The sequence below is a fragment of the Morone saxatilis genome, unplaced genomic scaffold (genome assembly GCF_004916995.1).
Source record: "Morone saxatilis isolate NCDOM2014 unplaced genomic scaffold, NCSU_SB_2.0 Contig5, whole genome shotgun sequence".
Lineage (NCBI taxonomy): Eukaryota > Metazoa > Chordata > Actinopteri > Moronidae > Morone > Morone saxatilis.
Window position 1 is genome coordinate 3,262,165 of NW_023340095.1, and position 20,891 is coordinate 3,283,055.

The 20,891-nt window shown below is 39.9% G+C and overlaps 1 protein-coding gene across 4 annotated transcripts in view; it reads right to left on the bottom strand.

Annotated features, from left to right (window-relative positions):
* mlphb (melanophilin b) overlaps positions 1-20,891 on the bottom strand; it is a 35,805-nt gene that overhangs the window by 1,953 nt on the left and 12,961 nt on the right. For 2 of the 4 annotated variants that reach the window (XM_035675907.1, XM_035675908.1), the window contains 11 exons: positions 19,564-19,703; positions 14,833-14,888; positions 12,877-12,969; positions 11,831-11,972; positions 10,598-10,839; positions 6,935-7,018; positions 4,418-4,696; positions 3,020-3,145; positions 2,858-2,926; positions 2,490-2,538; positions 1,704-1,798 (listed from right to left, as the gene is read on the bottom strand). In XM_035675907.1, the coding sequence (XP_035531800.1) occupies positions 1,704-1,798; positions 2,490-2,538; positions 2,858-2,926; positions 3,020-3,145; positions 4,418-4,696; positions 6,935-7,018; positions 10,598-10,839; positions 11,831-11,972; positions 12,877-12,969; positions 14,833-14,888; positions 19,564-19,703 (1,375 nt within the window). The remainder of the gene's footprint in view (positions 1-1,703; positions 1,799-2,489; positions 2,539-2,857; positions 2,927-3,019; positions 3,146-4,417; positions 4,697-6,934; positions 7,019-10,597; positions 10,840-11,830; positions 11,973-12,876; positions 12,970-14,832; positions 14,889-19,563; positions 19,704-20,891) is intronic. The other 2 variants (XM_035675910.1, XM_035675909.1) reach the window with 2 other exon arrangements.

Sequence of the window (20,891 nt, forward strand, 5' to 3'; positions counted from 1 at the left end):
AAAACAGGTCTGTAATGTCTCCATAAACCTGTTGATGGCTGATGAATCACCGTGCGAGATTTGAGGGTTGTGAATGATTAAAGCAAATAAATGGACAGGAAATTGACAATAGAGCACATTAAAGCACATTCATTCAAAAATTCAAAAATAATCATTGTGTTTGTGCTCATTGTTTTATCTTTACTAGTACGTATAGAGGAGAGGGTGGATAATAAGCAAATAGTGAAAATTACATATAAAAGGAAGCTCAACAGTGTCTTGGACTTGGACTGCTGGAGTCTGGATCACAGCTCAGCTCCAAGACAATAATCTTTAGCTCCCACACATATAAAAGTTAGCAAAAAAGTGCCTCATTAATGGTTGAAGAAGATTCCTTTAAAAAAAGATACACCTGAAGCATACTGCGTGGCCTTGTCTCAAATCTTTATATCTTTATCGTTAACTTTAAGTACGTTAATCTCAGACATCTTGGCAGTCGAAACAGTGACACCCCCTTTCAGACAGAGCTGTGTGATGCATGCACATGTGTTTTAAATCCTTCTAAGTTGAATACACATTAGGGTATTTAAGATCACAGCAAGATTAAGATTCCATCATCTAACTACGCCTGTAATGCTTCTTCTCAGTTCTTTTTGCTTTATTTAAATTGAGGCAAAACAAAAGACTCAAGCATGTGCACACATTAATAGTATCAGTGCTTGTGTAAAAGTAAAAAAACATAATAATTAACACTGAAAAAAGATTTGATTATTGTCTTTACCAAGTTTAAAGAAATTTAAACAACTTTAGTAACTGAATAAAGCTGGCACACAAGGAGTACATTCTCTATAATGCAAGAACTGAACAGAATTTGTTATTTGATTGAAACAGAGGAAGCACAAATGAAAGAAAATGCAATTATCCCTTACCTTATCTTTACCGAGTGCAGAGAGATTTAAACAACTTGAATAATTAAATAATAAAGTCGGCACATTGGGCATACACTCTTAATAATGCAAGAATTGCAAAAGGATTTGTTATTTGATTGAAACGGAAGAAGCAAGCAAAAATTAAAAAAAATACAATTATTTCAAACCACCACAAAGCTTGATTGGAAACCAAAATAATCCACCAGAAGCAGAGGCCAAAGCCCAGTGTAACCTGTAAATGAAGAGTTCGTTTCCAGCAATAGATCCATATGGAATGGAAAAATAATCAAAGGAATGGTTGAATATTTTGGGAAATGTTTATTTGCATTCTCGCCAAGAGATGAGACGATCAATACCACTTATGTCTGTTTGTTAAATATAATGTTACAAAAAATTTGCTTAGCTTTGCATAAAGACTGGAAACAGGGGGTAACAGAATCTCCCTGCCAGCACCTCCAAGCTCACTAATTAATCTGTTGTAACAAAAGTATAAAAATGACTTGACTTTAATTTCTAAAAAACAATTGCTAATCGCCTGTCACTAGCTCTCTAATTAACAGATCAATCTGCTCATCAATGCAAGAAAGTGAATAAGTGTATTTCCCAAAATGCCAGACTATTCCTTTGAGTTCAATATCTTTAGGACAGACTAAAGCATCTGCTATCACATGTTCAAATTTTTTCCTATAGTTACGTTTGCCAGTGTAGGTTAGGCGTTTTTTTTTTCAAATGGTAGCAATATACTATTGGAACTGAACTCTTCACTGTACCCAGCACCGCAGAATGGGGTCATACCGCAAAGGTAGCCCTGGTCTTGGGCTTGGCCACTGGGTTCCTCTGTGTCAGGGAGCCCCTGTAGAGGGAGTTCCTCACAAACTTGTCCACCTGGCCTGGAAACATACAGCAACTACATTGTACATCCATGTTCTACTGGCTCTAAACTTCGAACAGTTATAAAGTCAAATTGCAGTTTGCCATGTCATTGTGTTACAAACCTAAAAGCTGGAAGTTTATATAGAGTAACACTGTTAGAAAAGCATTTTCATTATTAGCACTGGAAGGTGAATTAGAAGAAGAGGCTGTCATGATATCAGATTTTCACTACATGATTATCTTGGCCAAAAGAATGATATTATTGCGATATCTATATAAAATGTGAATAAGAAAATAAATAATGCTTTCAGTCAAAGCGTTAAGGTGCACTAATGCCATAAAGAAACAGAAATGATTTAAAAGGTGCTGGATTATTTACATAATATTATCATATGCGTATTATTAACATGATATCAATATTTCATTTTTCCAAAGTGTCCCAGCAGAGTTTCTAAGTTTTTTATAACTACTATTCAAAATATATTCTACCGTTCATAGAACAGCACGCCTGTGGGAATTCTGCATGTGGAGAAATTTCAGTATCTGACATACAGATGGGAAAACTGAAGCGCTAGTACAATAGTACTCAGTGTTCACCGACTCACAAAACAGATCATCATGTTCTCTGAGTTTAACAAGGTTAAGATGTTTTGAGTCAGTCGAAAGGCCCTGGGGATTATGCTCAAGGGCAGCAGTGTCAGTTCTTACTTGTGGGAAAGTTGTGGGAAAGTCTTCTTGCTTGGATCGGGATTGCAGACTGGAAGACACCAAAGCGGGAAACAAACAGAAAAGCAAAAAGTGAGAATGTGGGAAAATATATGACTGATCAGCCTTTTCTTTGGCACTATGGAGTGTAGAAGCATGTATCAGAGACAGACCTGCTCAGGGAATAGAAATGATCTTATTGGTTGATTTGAATCTAAGTGGGCGGGGCCAAAGATCACCAAGTCAAGTCCATTATCCCATTAGAACAGCTCTGCTTCCTGTGCACTTGTTTGAGTTCACACTTACATATTTAATGTATTTAATATAAACAAATATTTATAATCATGACAATGATAGTTAAATGTCTTTACCCTTCTTCTTTTATCCACTGGCATGCCGGCAGCGTTCAGGGCAGCGATCCTGTTCTCTATGTAAGAGACCTTGAGGTAAAAAGAGAGAAAGTGACTGATGCTTCTATTGTTTCTATTTCTTTTAAACAAGTATATTATATATATATATTTTTTTCTTCTTACCTCACTCTGGGCGTTCTGGACGTTGGCAGCTGCTTGTGCTACCTTGTCCTCCAGCTCCACCAGTAAGGCCGTTGAGCCTTTGAAGCTTTCCTTTGATCTCTCCAGGCTCTCTGTTGAAAGATATGTCTACAACAGAAATGGGACAAATTAAAACAATTGCTGATTTGTTTTGCCACGTCAAAAATTGATTGAGAATTTTCTTTTTTGTGGGGGTGGTGGGGCATTTTATTAACCTTGCAAGGCAGCTGGATATGTATCAGAACACAGTAGTTACAGACCAATCAGCGTCCTCTGAGGAACTACTGGTAGCTACAGCATGAGCTACAGGTGTGGTTTAACGCTAGATGTATATGGCACAGCGTGTGAGGAGTGATAACAATAGCGGCTGCCTAAGAGGTTAGTGTAGATGCTGCTAGCATCAGTTGTATCAGAACTGGAGAGTATTTCTTCATTAAAGGAAGAGTAAAGAAACGGCACCGGAGGATTTTCTCGAGGGAAAAGATGTTTTCTCTCTTCTGACTGGCTTCGGTAAGATCATGTGCAGCAAAGGGCCACAGGTCAAAGTCGAAACCATGGCCGCTGCAGCAAGGACTCAGCCTTGGTACATGGGGCGACAGCTCTACCAGGGGAGCTACCAGGGCGTCCCCGGTCATGGTAACATTTTGAAAGTCTAGAAGAGCTTTTATTATATGAACAGCAACAGTCAGTCTTCCATAAACAGCATATCCTGTAGAGGCAGGTTGTCATTCATAGCTCACTATAGTCAGTGAGACAGAAAAAGCTATTTGGTTTGATAATAAGCAGAACAGAAAACACATTGACCTTTGCCCCCTTCAGTCACAATGGAAACAAAACAGGCAACTCCACGAGTTAGAGCTTTATCAGATTCTAACTTCAAGTGTGTTTTCCTGCTTGTGCAAGTTAGTGTTATGTGATACTTTAAATCCTTAGGAGAGGGTATTGCAGTTTGAACAATCCTATACTAAAGTTATGTGAAAAAAACAGAATATCATTACTCACCAGAGCACTGTTCATTCTGTTACTTTAAAGGGGAAAAAATGCCAGTGAAAACAGTTCAGGCAACTTAGCACATTAACTGAAGAAGGAGCTATTTTTCAAGTCAATTCTGTGTTTTAGAAAATCTTGGAGAAATGGTTGCAAAGAAAAAATAAACGCTAAGGCTGAGTGACTTGATTTATGACTACAGTATGTGCCTGAACCGGATTCCAGCAGAGGTGGTATGGGATTTCATGAGCCTGGCTGTTTTGGTTTTTTTTTAAGTGCAACAATCCAGATGTGCAGTTTGTTTCTAATAAACTTTGTGTTGAGTGTTAATCCAAGTAAGAATGCTTGCATAAGAACACAGAATTTTACTTCCTCAGCCAGGGAGATCTCTACCTGCTGAGGCTGCTCCTCCTCAAGTCTGGAGATTATGATGCTTGTTCTGGATGTGGGTCTGGTAGGTAGTCTAGAGGGCTTGACCTCCACCTCTGGGCTTCTCCATGCCGGGATCTCTTGGGAGGAGTGTGGCCTGCTGGGCTCGTCTTCATCCGAGCTCAGGCTGTGGTCACTGATGTTATCCGTCATCTCGTGCAGCTTCTGTCTCAGTTGCTGCTCCTCTAGGTCCACCTCCTCCCACTGAGGAAGAGGAGAGGTGCTGTTTGGAGTCGGAGGAGCCTGGTTGGGTTGTAGGAACAGAGCAGAGAGTACGTGTCTGAGAAAAATCATCTATAATGTGTGTTTTTGTTTGACTTAAAATGAGTGATTGGATGAGCAAAAGCAGGCAACGTTCCTCTGGGTGCTGCAGTTTACCAAGGACAAACAGATCAGATGGGCAGAGGTTCCCAAACCTTTTCACGTCAAGGCCCCCCGCAATAGATTCACATTACACCACGGACCCCCAGAGCCAAAGTTTATAGTCAATCATTATAATCAATAAAAAAAATTGCCATATTTCTTTCCTAGTTGTTCCAACTTCTAATAAATGTGATAAAAATGTAAATATTACATCCCTCTTTTTGCTGGGTTTGCTGGGTCCGGATCAGCTCCGGATCAGCTCCGGATCAGCTCCGGATCAGCTGCTCTAATGTAAACATTGGCATGCGTGGCTAACTATCTTACAGTAGAGTAAAACCTCAGTGTTATAATTATTAACTAACTTCATTACTTTATCAGAGGGGACACACAGGCGATAAAAAGTAGAAGCAGGTTCATTTTTGATTGATATTGTTCCAGTGAAAAATAAGCCGGTATTGGCGCTAATGCTGCGTCCAATTGTAAATCGCTGTAGAAGAAGGTGAGGCGGTAAAATAATTTTTTTAAATTTCACGTCTAGAAGACCGCCTGGATGCATGAAAGCACATCTCTCCTGTTACTATGGTAATCAGACGGACATTAACACAGGATGTGCTGCGTGCAGACTCAAAACCGGCAAAAAACATGTGCTGAATTGATTTAAGCTGTGGTTTTCCACAAGAAAGAGGAAAAAGCATGAGTCTATCACATTTTGCTCTCATTCGAAGGCGAATAGCCACTAATTACCAGGCGAGCTGAAGTTCTGTGTTTGTTTACGGCTTGCTGTCTTTGTGGGTTGGCATGTTATCTGATGATATTGGTGTGGATTTCAGGTCTTACGTTCCAATTAAAAACAGACACCAAACCCACATGAGACATCGCTGTTGATGAGAGGAGGATGGATATGAGGAGTGTGTGCCGCTCTTCATTATCAGAATGCTTGAACAATGAGCTGCACATAAAATGCCTCATTATTAGGACAGAAAACATTTCTGAAAGCTAAATACTCGAATAAACCCACAGGTCACGTTTAGCTTTACCAGCAGGTTAGGAGAAAGGCCACGTTCATAAGTTTGAACTGTTGACCGCTGCATATTCAACACTAAACTAAAAACAATGAGCTGAAAGATGCTAAAAACGCTCTGTAGAACTGCAGTCAGGTGATAATTCTCTGTAGGGTTGTCATTAGTAGCAACCCCTTACACTTCACACATAGGTCATTAGTGCTGTTAGCTTTAAGGCTAATTTGTTTCTTCTTGATCCTACAGTGTGATGTTTGAATGATGTCTGTGCAGAGTTTTTACACTAGAAGGATGTTTTCACATTCATCTGCTGAAAGTGAAAAGTGTCTCTGTGTTCACTGAAATCTGATTTTATGAGGATGATTTGTGACATCACAAATAGTTTGGAAGTCAAGCCTGGTCCAGTATGCAACCTATACAAGTGTGATGTAAAAAACATAAAGCCACAAGTGCAAAGACACTGAGAATGGACTTTACAATTAACAAAATTTGTACATTTATTTTCAATGAGGTAGAAGGAGTTGATTCCTTTTTCAGGATTTTAATGTGGAAATTGTGGAAAAAAACATATCAGACACATTAATACATGTCTGGAGGAGATCCTTAAATAGTCCAAAACCAACAATGATTTCATCTAGCTGACTAATAAATATCACTGTTCACTCTTCACCAACTTGCGAGCAGCAGGATGAATTAGAAAGAAATAAAAAGCAGCCCATGGAGCAGACCGTCACACATCATATGGTGTGCACATATCTGCATTTCCTGACAGGTAAATGTTAAGATACAGCCATAAGCATCCATATGGAAACATGGCAGTCACTCAGGGGTCATCAACAGTGTATTCTGTGAAGTTAAGGCCAAGTCCCAGCAGGCTATATATCCCCCCTCAGTCCTCACAGACTTGAATTAACATCAGCTGTGTGTGTGCGCAGCAAAGAGTATGAATGCAGAGCGCCGTCTGAGGAACGGGACATCGTTTGTTGCTTGACTAAATGCATTTATGTGTCCAGTAAAGGTTCATATAATAAAACCAAATGCCTCCTTTTGATGATGATGATGATGATGATGATGATTCTGTGCAATTTAATGGATTTACCTGGTCGTATGTTGAGGTGACCTTCTGCTCTAAGTGGTTCAAGAGGGTCTCAATGGCTGACATGCGTCTGTTCAGGTCAGTGATCTGGAGAAAGAGAGGGAGGCTACAGTCAGATGATGAAGATATAATGAAGAAATAAAAGTGAACCAGTGTTCGGCTGCTATTTTACATTTAGTCTTAGTCTTTCGGATAAAAATGCTTATTAGTTTTAGTTACATCCTTCATTGTATTATTCTTGTTTTAGTTGACGATAGCACATAACATTTAAGTACAGTTTTAGTCAATGAAAATAAAATAGTTATATATATTAAAATAGTTTAATTAGGCCATATAGGAAATAGGTATAGGAGTAAAGGTGACAGTATCAAGTGTTTTACCCTCATAAATAACACCTTTAATACTCACAACCCACAGGACCCAGGCTGAGCGGGCTGTATAACGGGTTTTGGCGGGCTGGTCAAGTGACAAAGCAGTGTTAGTTATAAATAAAGGGGGTCTTATTGGGGGAAAATTATATACATTTTTAAAATGTGTGATAATCCCCCAACAAAACACACATTTCGTCATAGTTTTTATTGTCAAAGATCTATTTTTGGCTCATCAGTGTCGCTGACAAACATTTTTTGTTTCAATGTAATTAACAATTAAGCCAATTAATGATCGAAGGATAACAGAAGCATAGAAGGAAGGAATAGTTTCTTCAAAACAAGATACAAAACACTGCAGTTCAGTTTACACAGGACTGTTGAAAACACTCTCTGCGTTTCATATGATGCCACTTTCACTCAAATAAAAAAACTAATTGACCCAGAAATAGTGCATTCAAATACAGATGGCCTTCAATTTATTCCCCTCCTAATAAAGTCCATGCTGCACTTTCACATGGTTTCATCAGTCTGAGCTCTGAGCCAAATCACCTCATCCCCAAATCTGATTTCACAATAATTGAGAGGGTCCTCTCTGAAATCAGTTTGATGAAATAAATGTCGACAGGGAGAAAAAATAAAATCTCCTAGAAATGATGCTGTATATGTAGTTTATCTTTTGCACGAGTGAAATAAAAGGCACGTTTCCTTTGGATGACGGGTTATAATGCAATCAGTCATATTCAACTCAGGAAGTCAAGCAGACAGTCAGACATGTGTTTGATGTGAAACTGACCTCTTTGCCCTGCGTTGTGCCTCTCAGACAATAGTTCCTCTCAGACTACGACACTATTCCTAACCTCATCCTAACCTATAACCAGATCAGCTGAATTTAGGGCTGTTTCCGCCGACATATGATTGGATGCATTGAGATGTCAGCGTGAGAAGCCCATTATTTCCAGTCCTCTGTCTTTGTCTACACAGGAATGCGTTCAAGCAGAGTTTTGAATGTACGTCATTCGTGTTTCAGAACCCAACACACCAGAAGAAAATAAGACAGCAAACTAGGCCAACATGTAAGTGTCAAAAACTGGCAGTTCTTCCCGAACGGCCATAACGAGGGCTTGTTTACAAATGTTACTAAAACACTTCCTCCCGCAGGCAGTTACTTAGTTTGCTAAATGATAGAAAAAGGGGTCCCTCAAGGAAAAAGCCTGCTCTACACCCTATCTGCCCCACATGTGCCCTGAGCCTGTACACAGTCTGTGCTTGCTGACTCATCCTGATGTCTTGTTTCACAAACACGATCAAAATCGCATACGTCACTTCGCTTTTAACCTCGCTTCAGTGGCTCAAAATGTTTTCCAGATCGGAATCAGAACCGTCAGGACGCGACAGACCCCGATGAGTCACCGGTGTCTGCGTTGAGCTCGGGCCTCGCAGCCAATGAGGATTATCACGGCAGGTTTTTGATGTCTGACAGGCACATGTTTGGGCTGTCGGCGTCCTGTTTGTGTCTCCTGGCCTGTTGTCCAGCTGTGAGACAAAGCTGCCATGACACGAGATATCAAAGGTGGCGATCAGCACAGCCAGGTGGGGCTGATAACATCAGGGCCTTTTTTTCTTTTTTTAACTTAATTTGTTTTCATATTTCTTATCTTTAATGACCACAAAAACACATTTTGATTCAGATTATTCCAGTCATACCTCAATAATTCAACACTAACCTCCACACTGTGTCTGAATCTAGGACGGCGTATTGCTGCCATGCCACAAAAAGACAAGCATCTCAGTGTCATGTTATAAAGTGGAAAGTTTATTGTTATAACAAAATAATTTGCAAATTCAAGATATTTTCATATTTTTACACAATAACTTTTATTGTTATAACATGAGTTACCACGTCATAACTTTAATCATTCAGTAGTGTTCTGCAACCTGATTGTTTTTCCCAGGATGGCGAACAGGCCTCTGTATGGGACAGGCCTTTAACTACTACCAATACTATCAAACTGTTTATTTAAACCAGTATGATTATTACTTGTATAAAAATGAGTCCATCATTCATTTGAATCCACAGAGAGACATTTCTCTAAAATCCAGACCAGCCTAGTAAAGGAGACCTGACCTGATAATGATGTATACTCCTTAGAGTCAAGCAGCAGAATTTAAACTACAATGGACCATTTTTGGGTGAAAAACTCAAAAATAGTTTGAGCGTAATAAAAACATCTTGTTATATCGTGAAAAATATCCTAATATAGTTTTTACTGGCGTGGCAGAAATACGCTTCTGTATGAACTCAACCCCCCCGGAGGGCACACAAGGACACATGTAGACATGTATTGATTTCTGTCTGCGCACTAAACAGTCAAACTAATGGTAAACACAGTCTGTTTTTTATCTGCTCCCAGTGAACAGTTGTTGCGATCCCTTCCAGGGACTGACTTGTATGCTAACACATAAATAGACACTGATGTAATGTACGTAAGCTCCCTCTGATCTAGCAGCTGTCGCCACAACATCACTCAGCGTGTCAGCCCGATGAACTCGTGTTTGTGTGTTTTCTGCTAGAAGGACCTGGAGTAATAAAAGGAAAATCAGTTTGTTAGCTAATAAATGTGAAAGCATGATTAATTATTGTACAAGATCATATCATATACAGAGGGTTTGTGCCAAACTAGGCATTTTTCTTACAACCTAAACAGGGGGAAAGGTTAAGTTTATGATTGTAAGAGTTTTGTTTATGGTCTTTATTGCTGCTTTTAATAAGGTAAATTCCTTCCAACTTGAGCTCTGAGTTATACCATGTGGGACATTTTTCTTATTGTCTGTTTCTTCTTCTGATAAGGTAAAGCAAAAAATAGTAAAAAAAAAATCAAATAATAGCCACCCTTTTATCAGTAAGTTGAATGTTTCTTTGGTTTGAGTGTCTCTTGGTCTAAAATTCTTTTAAACTGTGCCAAGCAAAAAACAATCAACTTTTATAATCCATCGTTAAAAGCCATATGGTTTGTATATACGTCAATAAAGTTGATTGATATCAGACAGAATATACGTGCCGTGATGGGAATTGATTGTGAATGTCACATCTCTAATTCACAATGTGTTAAGGGGTGAGGACTGCAGGCCAAATATATAATGAACCCAAAGACCTTCCTCATCCCACAGAATAAAAACCTTCTACTGACGTTATTACAATGTGAAAAATATTAAAACTGGATTTATGAGTGTCCCAAAAGTGCCTAATTAATGATATATAATGATGATTTAAAGATGAAAGATTTTTTTGAAAGACCTGTGGCGCAGGGGTCGCTGAGTTAAGGCTCTCCTGGGAGGTGTGGCTGCAGGGGCGCAGATGAGACTGGTAGAGAGGGTAGGGCTGGCCGTGGTCATCCTCCCCCTCCGAGTCGTCAGGGCCGGGCAGATAGCTGCTGCTGCTCCGGGGGCCCCAGGCGCTACCGCTGCCACATGAGGAGTAGCTGAGCCGGGAGATGGAGCGAGATGGAATAGTTCGGCTGTCTGGGTACGCAAGGTCATCTGGAGAAGATATGAGGGGGTGTTTCTACATTTAAGTTAAGTCAAAACTTGTTCTTGTGGCTGCAAAACAGCTTAAAAAGATGATTTTGGTGCAGGTTGCGTTCAGCGTTAACTAGTTTAATTAGTAGCTTACTTTGTGTTGCATAGGATTTTTCTATGGTGTAAATTCTGATGCTAACTTATTAGCACAATTATGCAGGTTACTAAATTATTAACATCATTTGCGTTCTTCATGAACTAAACCAGCAAATTTTTACTTTGTTGGTCTGCAATCTGATCAACTTCGCCCAAGTATGTAATATAATACATTATATAATTATTATTATTGATAATACAATGTGGAATAATAAGATACAGTAAATTACGAAATAATAATCCTATGTTGTGGGAAAACTGGACTTTTGCCTGCAAAAGGAAGTCTCTCGTGTCTTTTACGCTGTATGTTATAAAACTGGTCACTAGGTTAGCAAACAATACCATGGAAGTACATGTACCGCTAACATTAACCCTGTAGCTTATGAGTGTAATGTATTGACTGTAACAATATTGTAACTGGCTGTACAGACAAATCTTGAAAGTATTGCCGATAAATAGCCTGCTAACGTTGTGTGTTTCCATAGTAATGCTTATTTAGTAGTATAGCTAGCAAGCTGACATGCTAATTTAGTAAACCAAGCATTGGTTTATTTTGTAGTCAGTTAACCGGAGCTGACAGCAAGAAACTTATGCTATCTTAGAAAATTACGTGTCATGTGGAAAAGTGGCCGAATTTCATGTTTAAGAAAGTAATGCCAATTCTTTAAAGTTGTGGAGCTCCATTATAGCAAGCGAGGCCTTGTATCTCATAAGTAACATTGTCACTAACTCAGCAGAATGGTTCCTCACCATGCTCCTGTGATAGAAGGGTTGTGTACATGCTGTAGATGTGAATTTGCTGTTTTTATCCAGCAGTTTGTTGAAACCATTTAGCTGTGTTTCCTCCTTTCTTTACCTTGCTGTGGCGCCATTCCCAGCTCCAGACCTTCGCGTTGCTCCTCCAGAATCTGCTGGAAAACCGAGGCCATGTCAGCCTCAGCAAGCATCGACTCCCTCACACCCACGTCCATGTCCATGATGTCCTGGGACACCGGGGTCTGAGAACGGGGACGGAGAGTGGTGAGTGCTACTGGGAGAAATCTTGCATGCATTAGCAAAGGAGCTTTTGTGTTTCAGGCTTCGGTAGGTCGGTGGAAGATGGTGCATGGGTGGAGACATTGGGTTGTCACAAAAATAGTAAGAAAAATACAAAGTTTGTCCACAATAATTGGGAAATCTAAAGCTACATAAATTAATTTTAGATGATAAAAGTACCTCCGAAATGAGTTATTGCATTTACATATATGACTACTAAGTAGATGAAGTTACCAGCTACAGTAAAAAATTCCTATTCATACTCTGCATGAAAATTATATGTTTTGATTAATAATAGAAATAGTGTAATTAAGCAAAGACAATAATGGGAGAATGAGAGTGAAATAATGAAGTGGTAGCACAGTAGGTGAATTATGTTATATTTAGCTAAATTTCCAATCACAACTGATGTTTACTGGCATTAGTTTGGTGTGTTAGTGTCTCAGCACGTCCAAACTTTCCCTTAGTTTACTTTCTAGTTCATTTTTCAGAGTCCATTTTCTACATGTTCCCCAAATGATACAGCCACAGTTGGCTTGGTTTCATGTGTTGAGTCTCTTTATATTCTGTGAAGTGTTCATTATGTTAATGAGCTGACAACATATGTTAGCGTCTGCGCACGCAAGCATGCAGAATCTGGATGTACACAACCAGTGTATTGTGGCCAGATACGAGAATAAATAATGACAGTGCTTGACACTAATGTAATATTGTCTCGCCGAACCAGACAACAGTTTGGCAAAGAAAGAAAACAGAAACAAGCTAAAGAAGAAACAGACAGAGGCCTGTTGTATGAAGGCATGCAGATTAGTCTGGTTGAGTCGGGACGGGCGGGGGCTGTTAGTTCTGGGGTTGTCCATCCTTTACCTGAATTGACCGTCCTCTTGATTCGATAGAGTAGTCGCAGCCCAGTTCGAAATCAATGGGATCGACGGTTAGCCGCCTTTTGGCCTTTTTCATCTTAGAAGAGCAGAAAAGGGGGAAAAAACACCGTCACCAAAGAGAGAGCAGAAGGGTAAGAAAGAGAGAAAAGGAAGGATTCAACCCCAAGAGAAAATCCTCACCCAAACATTTAATCAAAACCATCAGGCCTACTGTATGTGGATCATTTTAAAAAGGTTAACACCACTTAGTGCTGTTCTGTAGGCATTGTTAGACGACTTAAAGACTCTTTTAAACTAATTTCTGCAAGTTTGAATTGTATTTTCTAATCCGTGCAGCCAGAAATGACACATATACGTGCTATTTATGTAAAACACAAGCAGAATATAAATTATTTTGTATGAAAATATTGGAAAATATCATCAATACATGCCAACATAATTAATAATAGAGATACATAGATAGAGATCTGTTTGGATTATAGAAAAAACTGGTGCAACTAGGGAAACGGGTTAAAAATCTGTTTTTATTGTGCAGCAGAATGAATATTTTTTCATTCAGACTCAACAATCAACCATCTGTCTCGGCTCTGATTGGTTGTTTTCCTTCAGATGAGGTGGATTCTTGCAAATGTTGTTAGGAGCACAAGGAGGAGTCAGAGGAAGCTGGTTTTCTCACAGATGATCTGTCTCGTGCACTACTATCAGGATATAGTGAAATGTTTTAGCAAATAAGATAAAAAGTTATTCTTAGAAAAGCTACCTACTGCAGCTATAAATGTAATGTTATTACATGAGGGGAACATGCTGTGCTTCTTTTAAAGACCCAGATACAAGCCTTGTGTTTCTGACAGAGGCTCCTGGGGTGTTTCAACAGGCAGTAATCTATTTGAAACAGTAGAGGGCACTCTGTCGAAGTGAAAAATCAAACGAGGGATGCAGGAGGAAGCTCCACTCGGCCTTTCCTGTAAGTCTGTCACCCATCAAATGTCCAATCATATGAGATGTAAATAAGACATCAGTAGTCACACTGGAAAACAAAGACAAAGCATCCACAGACCCGGGAGAGCCCAAGAGTCCCGTCAACATTTTCTTCTACTCAGCAGCCGCTGCAGTGATTGAAAATAAACAAAGCTTAGCTCCCACATTACACAGAGACTGTGGTGTAAACAATAGTAGTTTTGGTTTTACGTTGAATTCCAGTGGACTCAGTGCCCCCCCCCCTTTTTTTTTTAACAATCTCAGGACTTGAACCAGACGCTCTTTCAACTCTGCTCGGACTTGGATTGGATTATGTCTGTGTGTGTGTGTGTATGTGGATGCATTACAGCCTGGTATTTACCCACAATGCACCGCTGCTAGCGTCGGTTTCGACCATGCCTTAGTTGTCTCAAGCTGTCAAAGAATTCCAGTTGCTCATGATGGCTGACCTAGATCACATAGATAACCCAGTGCAGACGAGCACCTCTGTTTTCTGACCCGACAGCATTGCATACATCGGTGTCAAGTTGTTGCGTGCACAAATGCTGACTTGAATGAAATTGTCTGTTTTTGCAGATCTGCTTTGATTTCCCTCACTAAAAACCTTTATAATGAAGTAACAGGAAACAAATCAACAGAACTGAAGTGAATCGAGTGTTGTTTACCGGTTTCCACATGTCTCAACGTAAATTAGCAGTAAAAATCACCAGAACTAACAAACGCTCTGCTGAGAACAAATTGATATCTGCTTTTTGTTTTATGATGCATATCACTGGAATGCTTCCTGCTGGCTACAAACTCACTAAAACTTAAGTGTCTACGAAATAGCTGCAAGATGTCTATTTATTTATTGTCCTCAACAGAGCAAACAGAGATTAAGCATTAGTAGCAAAGCGGAAAGAACCACACGTGTACAAGTGTTTCAATCGTAAGAGAAAATAATAAAAATTAAATGAATTACCCCTTTGTAGTGTTGTGAATCCGTGCCGTCCATACTGTGCTCCTCATATCCATCTGCTGATAAAGAAGGCAGACATGTTAGCGTTGACCTAAAGCGTGCATTTATGACTCTCCTGTGTAAGCAAACCTCACAGTCACATTATGAAAACTAAGTTCACCATGAATAGAGAATAACACCTCTTTCACACCCGCTGGGTCACTCTTACCCATGACCTTTGTCTTTACAGCAGGGGGAACACTGTACGCCTTGCAACAAATCAAGTGCTTTTTCTATTTCCATCTGCAGTGCTGGGAGGCAAAAGGAAGGAACACTGTGTGTTTTCAGCACCTCTTTATGAGAGTTGTTTATGTTGGGTTGTTGCATCTCTACGTAACAATTCCTTCTTACAGAGAGAGAGAGAGAGAGAAAGAGGAAGGACCGACTGGGAACAAGAAAAGCTGCGGGGAGAAGCAAAAGTTCAAGAGTGAGCTCGCCAGATCAGCAGACAAAGTGAAAAGCTCATGCAAAGCAACAACAACAACAGTTACTGCACTGCAGAGAACATGTGACACAAAAGACTCTAAAAAGCACCATTAGTACAACTTTTAGTATTATCTCTAAATCTAAAACCTCTAATGATATATTAGTAGTAATAACTCCCTCTAATGATTTGTTGACCCTTCCCTGACTAAAACTTCCCTGGCTCTGCTCTTCAACTCTCGATATGCCAATATTAATAAAAGCCAGGCGAGCGCTGACTGTACCAGCCTAACCAGACCCTTCTGGTCTGTTCCCAAACCACTGTACTCACTGTATGAGACGTTCAAAACTCCAACGTTCAAATGGATCCGTTTAATAGCCGAGTAATGAATATTTAATACTGAGACTACATTTCAAATAACCCTGATTTACAGTATTATTCTGTTTACAAATAATTAAACAGTCTGGCTTCATCTTATTGTAAGTACACTAGTTATTAAACATTAATGTGACTCCCAAGTGGATCTAAGTAAGACCACACACATTGCTGGATTAAGCCTCAAAGGGGCCCCGGGCTAAAAAACAATGTGTGGGCTCAAACTGACCCCCTGGTAAAAACGTTTTGCAATGCATATTCCCCAAAGAAATTTCCAATTAATCAAATGGCCACAAACAATTTACAGGGATGGGGCCTTTAAAACCCCTGTGGATGTGGTACTCCCCCGTTTTACCTAATCTAGCCTTGACCACCCAGATGCAGTGAAAATGACTCCAACAAGTAACTGAAAATGTGTGACCAGGGCTGGAGCCATGAGTCAAGAGTCTAAGTCCCCTAAAGAAAAAAGTAAATCATCTATTTCATTATTTTTTAATTAGGCTGGTAACTTGGCTCTAGAGATGGCAGTGTCCGTTGGTCGGTCGGTCCATCACTTTAATCAATTGAGATATCTCAAACTATTTTTAATGGATGACATTTTGCACAGAAGATCAATCACAATGAATTTGAATTTTACATCCACATTTAAATTTGCCCAGTGCTTTGGTTTAAGACCAAATACAAAGTCCCTCCAGGACTTCGAGGGCTTTTTGAGTGGTTGTTGCGTCCTAAAATACCAGATTTCACGGCAACTTTTCGAAAAAAAATTGCAATGATATTGAGGGACAAAGGGGGAAAATTGCAAAAATCTTTAAAAATAGATGTTTTGGTATTGTACAAAAGCGTGGAAAGCTCCAAGAAACGTTACTGAAAAGCCTCTCAAGGTAATTGTAAGATGTCCGCGTTGCACGTCTGCATGGTCTGCAATTTTGTTACAGTTATTGGACAAAGTTCAGAATTCACTAGGATTGACTGAATTTGCATTAACTAGCAACATCTTAACTTCCTGAAGGGACTGAAATACCTGCTAAACTAATGACGACAGCTCAAAGCTCACCTGTGTCTTAAGTGCAGTCTCACAGAGCCTGCAGAAATGTTCTCAGGTTATATGAGGTAAGAAGGTTAAAAGCACCAAACTGTTAAATAAAAGGGAAAGAAGGATACATTTAAATCAAAACATGTATGTGTCTGTCAACAATATCTGACCTTTCCCTATGATTTGGATCAGTCATTTAGTTTAGTGTACTCATTGTGGTGTGTGTCACACTCATGGGTCTCTGGAAAACAGAGAAGATGAAAGAAGACATTGCTTATTTAGTTATGTTTCATATAATTTATCCTTCTCACTCTTGTCTCCTACAATGAAAATGACTGAGATGAGGTTTGCAATTTTGCCATTATGTAACTATAATAAATAGCTCAGCAAATTGGGATAATTCAGGTAGTCCTTACTTTCCACATAAAATAATAATCCGAAGCAGCAGTAGCACCATTAAACTGAGGAGCTGGGGTTAGCCAAGTAATTGAGTTGAACTCCTTTTATATGCAACGTATGTGAACAAAGACTCTGTTGTAAGAATCACTGTAACATCTCAGTGTGCACAAAGACACATAGGATGACACCCTCCGAGCTTTGGGGGCCCAACGGACCACAGCAGAAAACATACAGAAAGAAAGACAGCAAAAGAATGCATCTGTCTGTGTGTGTGTGTGAGTACAGTCATGCATGTTGAATTCAATCCATGTGGTCACATGAATGTGATGAGTTGGCGATCATTTTTAAACATAATGCATCTGTTAACATGCATATTTATGACTGTGTTTCATAACTACAACTTGCATCTGTGCGCTCCGAGAGCTAGATTTCACATAAATACATGACAAACAGAAGTTTTGTTCTCCCACCCTCTTTCTCTATCCCTTTCCTTGCTTCTGGTCGGTGGAGAGCTGCAGGGCCCCAGGCACAGAATGGGAGACATGTGACTGGATGATCACAAGGCCCGCTGGGCTAAGCCAGCCAACCAACTTGCTCTGTATCCATTCCCAAAATCCTCGAGGGTGACTCAGCATAAGCAGTACCAGGAGTCGCGGCTGCCTCCTCATAATTCATTGATCTCCTGATGCTATGATCTCACTGGAGACCTGCTGTGTATAATAATGCTTAAAACTGAAATACAGTCGTGTTCCAAGGGCACTTGTTTTATACGCTCCGGGTGTGGCCAGAGGATAGTGGCAATGCTGTGTGAGCAACTTAAAAAGGAGAGCAAAAAGTGCTGGAAAGGTTTTGATGAAGCCTCATATCGTCACTGCATCAGACTTTAAACACAAGCAGCAAACATAAACAGGACTTGTCACCACATTAGAGTCTCTGGTAGTAATGTCTGCAGAGGTACAGTAGGCTGTGGAAATGTCAGTGGAAATGAGTTTTCGAGTACACTGGTCAGATAAGGACAAAAGCCTGACAATGGAGGACCTGGTGCCGAGCTGTATCCAGGCCCGAGACACTAGTCTGTGACAGCACTCGGCACAGCTGTGAGGAGCCAGAGCCGGAAAAACAGGAAAGATGGAAGAGATAAAAATCCCTGTGACAGATTTGGCAGCATCCTGATGATTGCTTACTATCTGAGACAGGAAACTTTATTCTTGTGACTCAGTGTCACAAAAATGAAGGGTCTCATACACAGATGGGTGAAAAATTAAAGAAAAAGAGCAACATTAAAAGGTCGAGTGTGTAACATTTAGGAGGATCTATTGACATAAATGGCATATAATATTCAAGTTCAGTGTATAATCATCTAGACATAGGAATCTTTGTGTTTTCGTGTACTTAGCCACAGTCTGTTCTCACTCCAAGGTTGTCAAATACATACGCTAAAGGTGTTCAGTTAGTTGCATTCTGCAGCTTCACCGCTAGATCCCACTAAATCCTACACACTGGACCTTTAAGTGTCTTAGCAAGGTGTTGGACCACCAGGAGCTTCTAGAGTACTTTCTGCTCCTGCCATTGTTTTGAGTAACATTTCCAAATTTGGTGTGTTTTTTATGATGAGCACTGTTCTGATCTCCCATATGTGTTCCATTGGGATATGATTTGGTTAATAGCGTAGCATTCAGCAGGATAATATCTGTGCTACTTGCTTGGACTTTTGCTGTTCACTGGGATAATATGGGAAATACTAAGAATTATTGCAGTCCGATTCTTGAACTTAAAAACCGACACAATTCACACATGCGCTGAACGTGTTTCACCAACTTTTAGATGCCGGAGTGTGATTCTAAAGGCTGAGACATATTTTCCATGCAGTTACAGTACAGTATGCAGCTGTTGAATCTCCTTGAAGCTTTTCATTTATTGAGGATTTCTTATGGTAAGCTCAAGTTCCAGCAATGCTCTCTGGCAGACTCAACTTGTGACCCGCAGCACCTCCTGAGGGCTTGTAAAGAAATGAGTGGAACAGATGGATATTTGTTAGGGTTGCCCCTTAAAAGTAACCTTGACCTGAGACCTGTCATTCTAACACATTTAGCCTTTGATTAGCACTGCTTCATGTTCATACAGGCTGCAGATCCCCACTTGACAGCTGCCCAGCATAACTACTTTTTTTGACTGTTGACCACTGAGCAGCTTCAGTCAGCTGGTGCGGGGTTAATCTCTTTGCTAAAAGGCCAAACTAACAGTATTTGTTAGGTAAAGTTGTGCTAATCATCTTCTTACCACATACTTATTTTCACAAGTGGATCAAGGATTTAAACATTCCAGACAGAAGTATTAAAGTCATGTGCATTATGTTGGGGAAACCTAAACGTTTCAAAAACCAATTTAGTAGCGTCACATATATTTTCTGTATAGAAAACAACACACAACAGCATCTTGATACATAAATTGAACTGCTCACCTTCAAGGTCATTCTGAGAGCAACTGCTTTCTCCGCTCAACCTCTTGAAGAGCGATCGCATCACCTTGGCGCTGCCGAAGCGTTTGAAGCGGGCACGGACGTTTTCATGGTACCACTCCAATGTACCGATCTTGAGCACCCTGTTAAAAGAAAATGGAGGATCAGATCTGTCACAAATAATCACACAAAATACAAACAGTAAAGACTGAATATGCCTCTTTTGTCACACAAAGCAAGAAATTACTGACTGCTATGCTGAAAAAAATAAATTGTGGGGTTTAAGCATGAGATGCATAGCATGATATTTTCCAGACACTGGTTGAGTTCAGTGGAAGGGCTTTTCAGTGTTCTGCCTCATCTGAGCAAACAATCGTATAATGGCAACATATGGAGCTGGAACGAGTTGGTTGTATTAAATTCTACTGCTGCTAACAAAAAAAACTTGACCAGTAACTGCCAAAACGTCCATCAAATGCTGTGTGTGCAGTCAAAGCCTGAGCAAGTCACTGAACCTTTAACCCCTCAGTATGTATGGGTCTCTCTGGTCAAGATAATTAGCTAAATGAATGTCCACAGGGACCAGGAGAGCTGAAGGAATTCATAATGAGTTGTGTGTAGCTAATATGTGATATTCATGTTCCACAACTGAGCATGTTTGGGCTGTTTCAGAAAGACATAACTCACATACTGCACATTTATTCAGCCCTCAGTTGAGCTACCAAACCAAAGTATTCGTCCACTAGCTGCCATAAGCTTACAAATGTATTAAGTGCTTTTTTTATGCTCAAAAACAGATCACTGACCATCCAGGTGTTCAAACTAAGACATCTGCATTCAAAACCTGGATTTTATTAAGCTAATTTCTAACATCAAACTTTTATCAGTAGCTTTAAAACAGACCCTTCGTTATTTTATTGACTTCTGATTACAGTAAAAGAGAAAGAAATTGGGAACACTGGGGAAATAGGCCAAACATTCAAAAGTAATTTGCATACCTTTAGCATCACAAGCAGGTCAACAGAGATAAATAATAAAGTTCAAAAGCCACAGCAAAGGCAGCATCACCACTGTGTAGAACCACATTGATTACAACTTGAATCTGAATGCATGTTTCAAGTATACTGAAAAAGAAAAAATGATTTGGGGCATCCTTGGGGTAAGGACCTTACATGTGCTTCCCTGATGTGCAAATGGGGTTGAATTATGTGGCATGGCCTCGCACTGAACGCAGTTGCAGTGAAGTAAGCAAGCCTTCCTGTGATGCATGGCAAGCTACCAAGCTAGCAAAAAGTTTGACTGAGTAAATGACTCATTCGACTGTCTGTCTC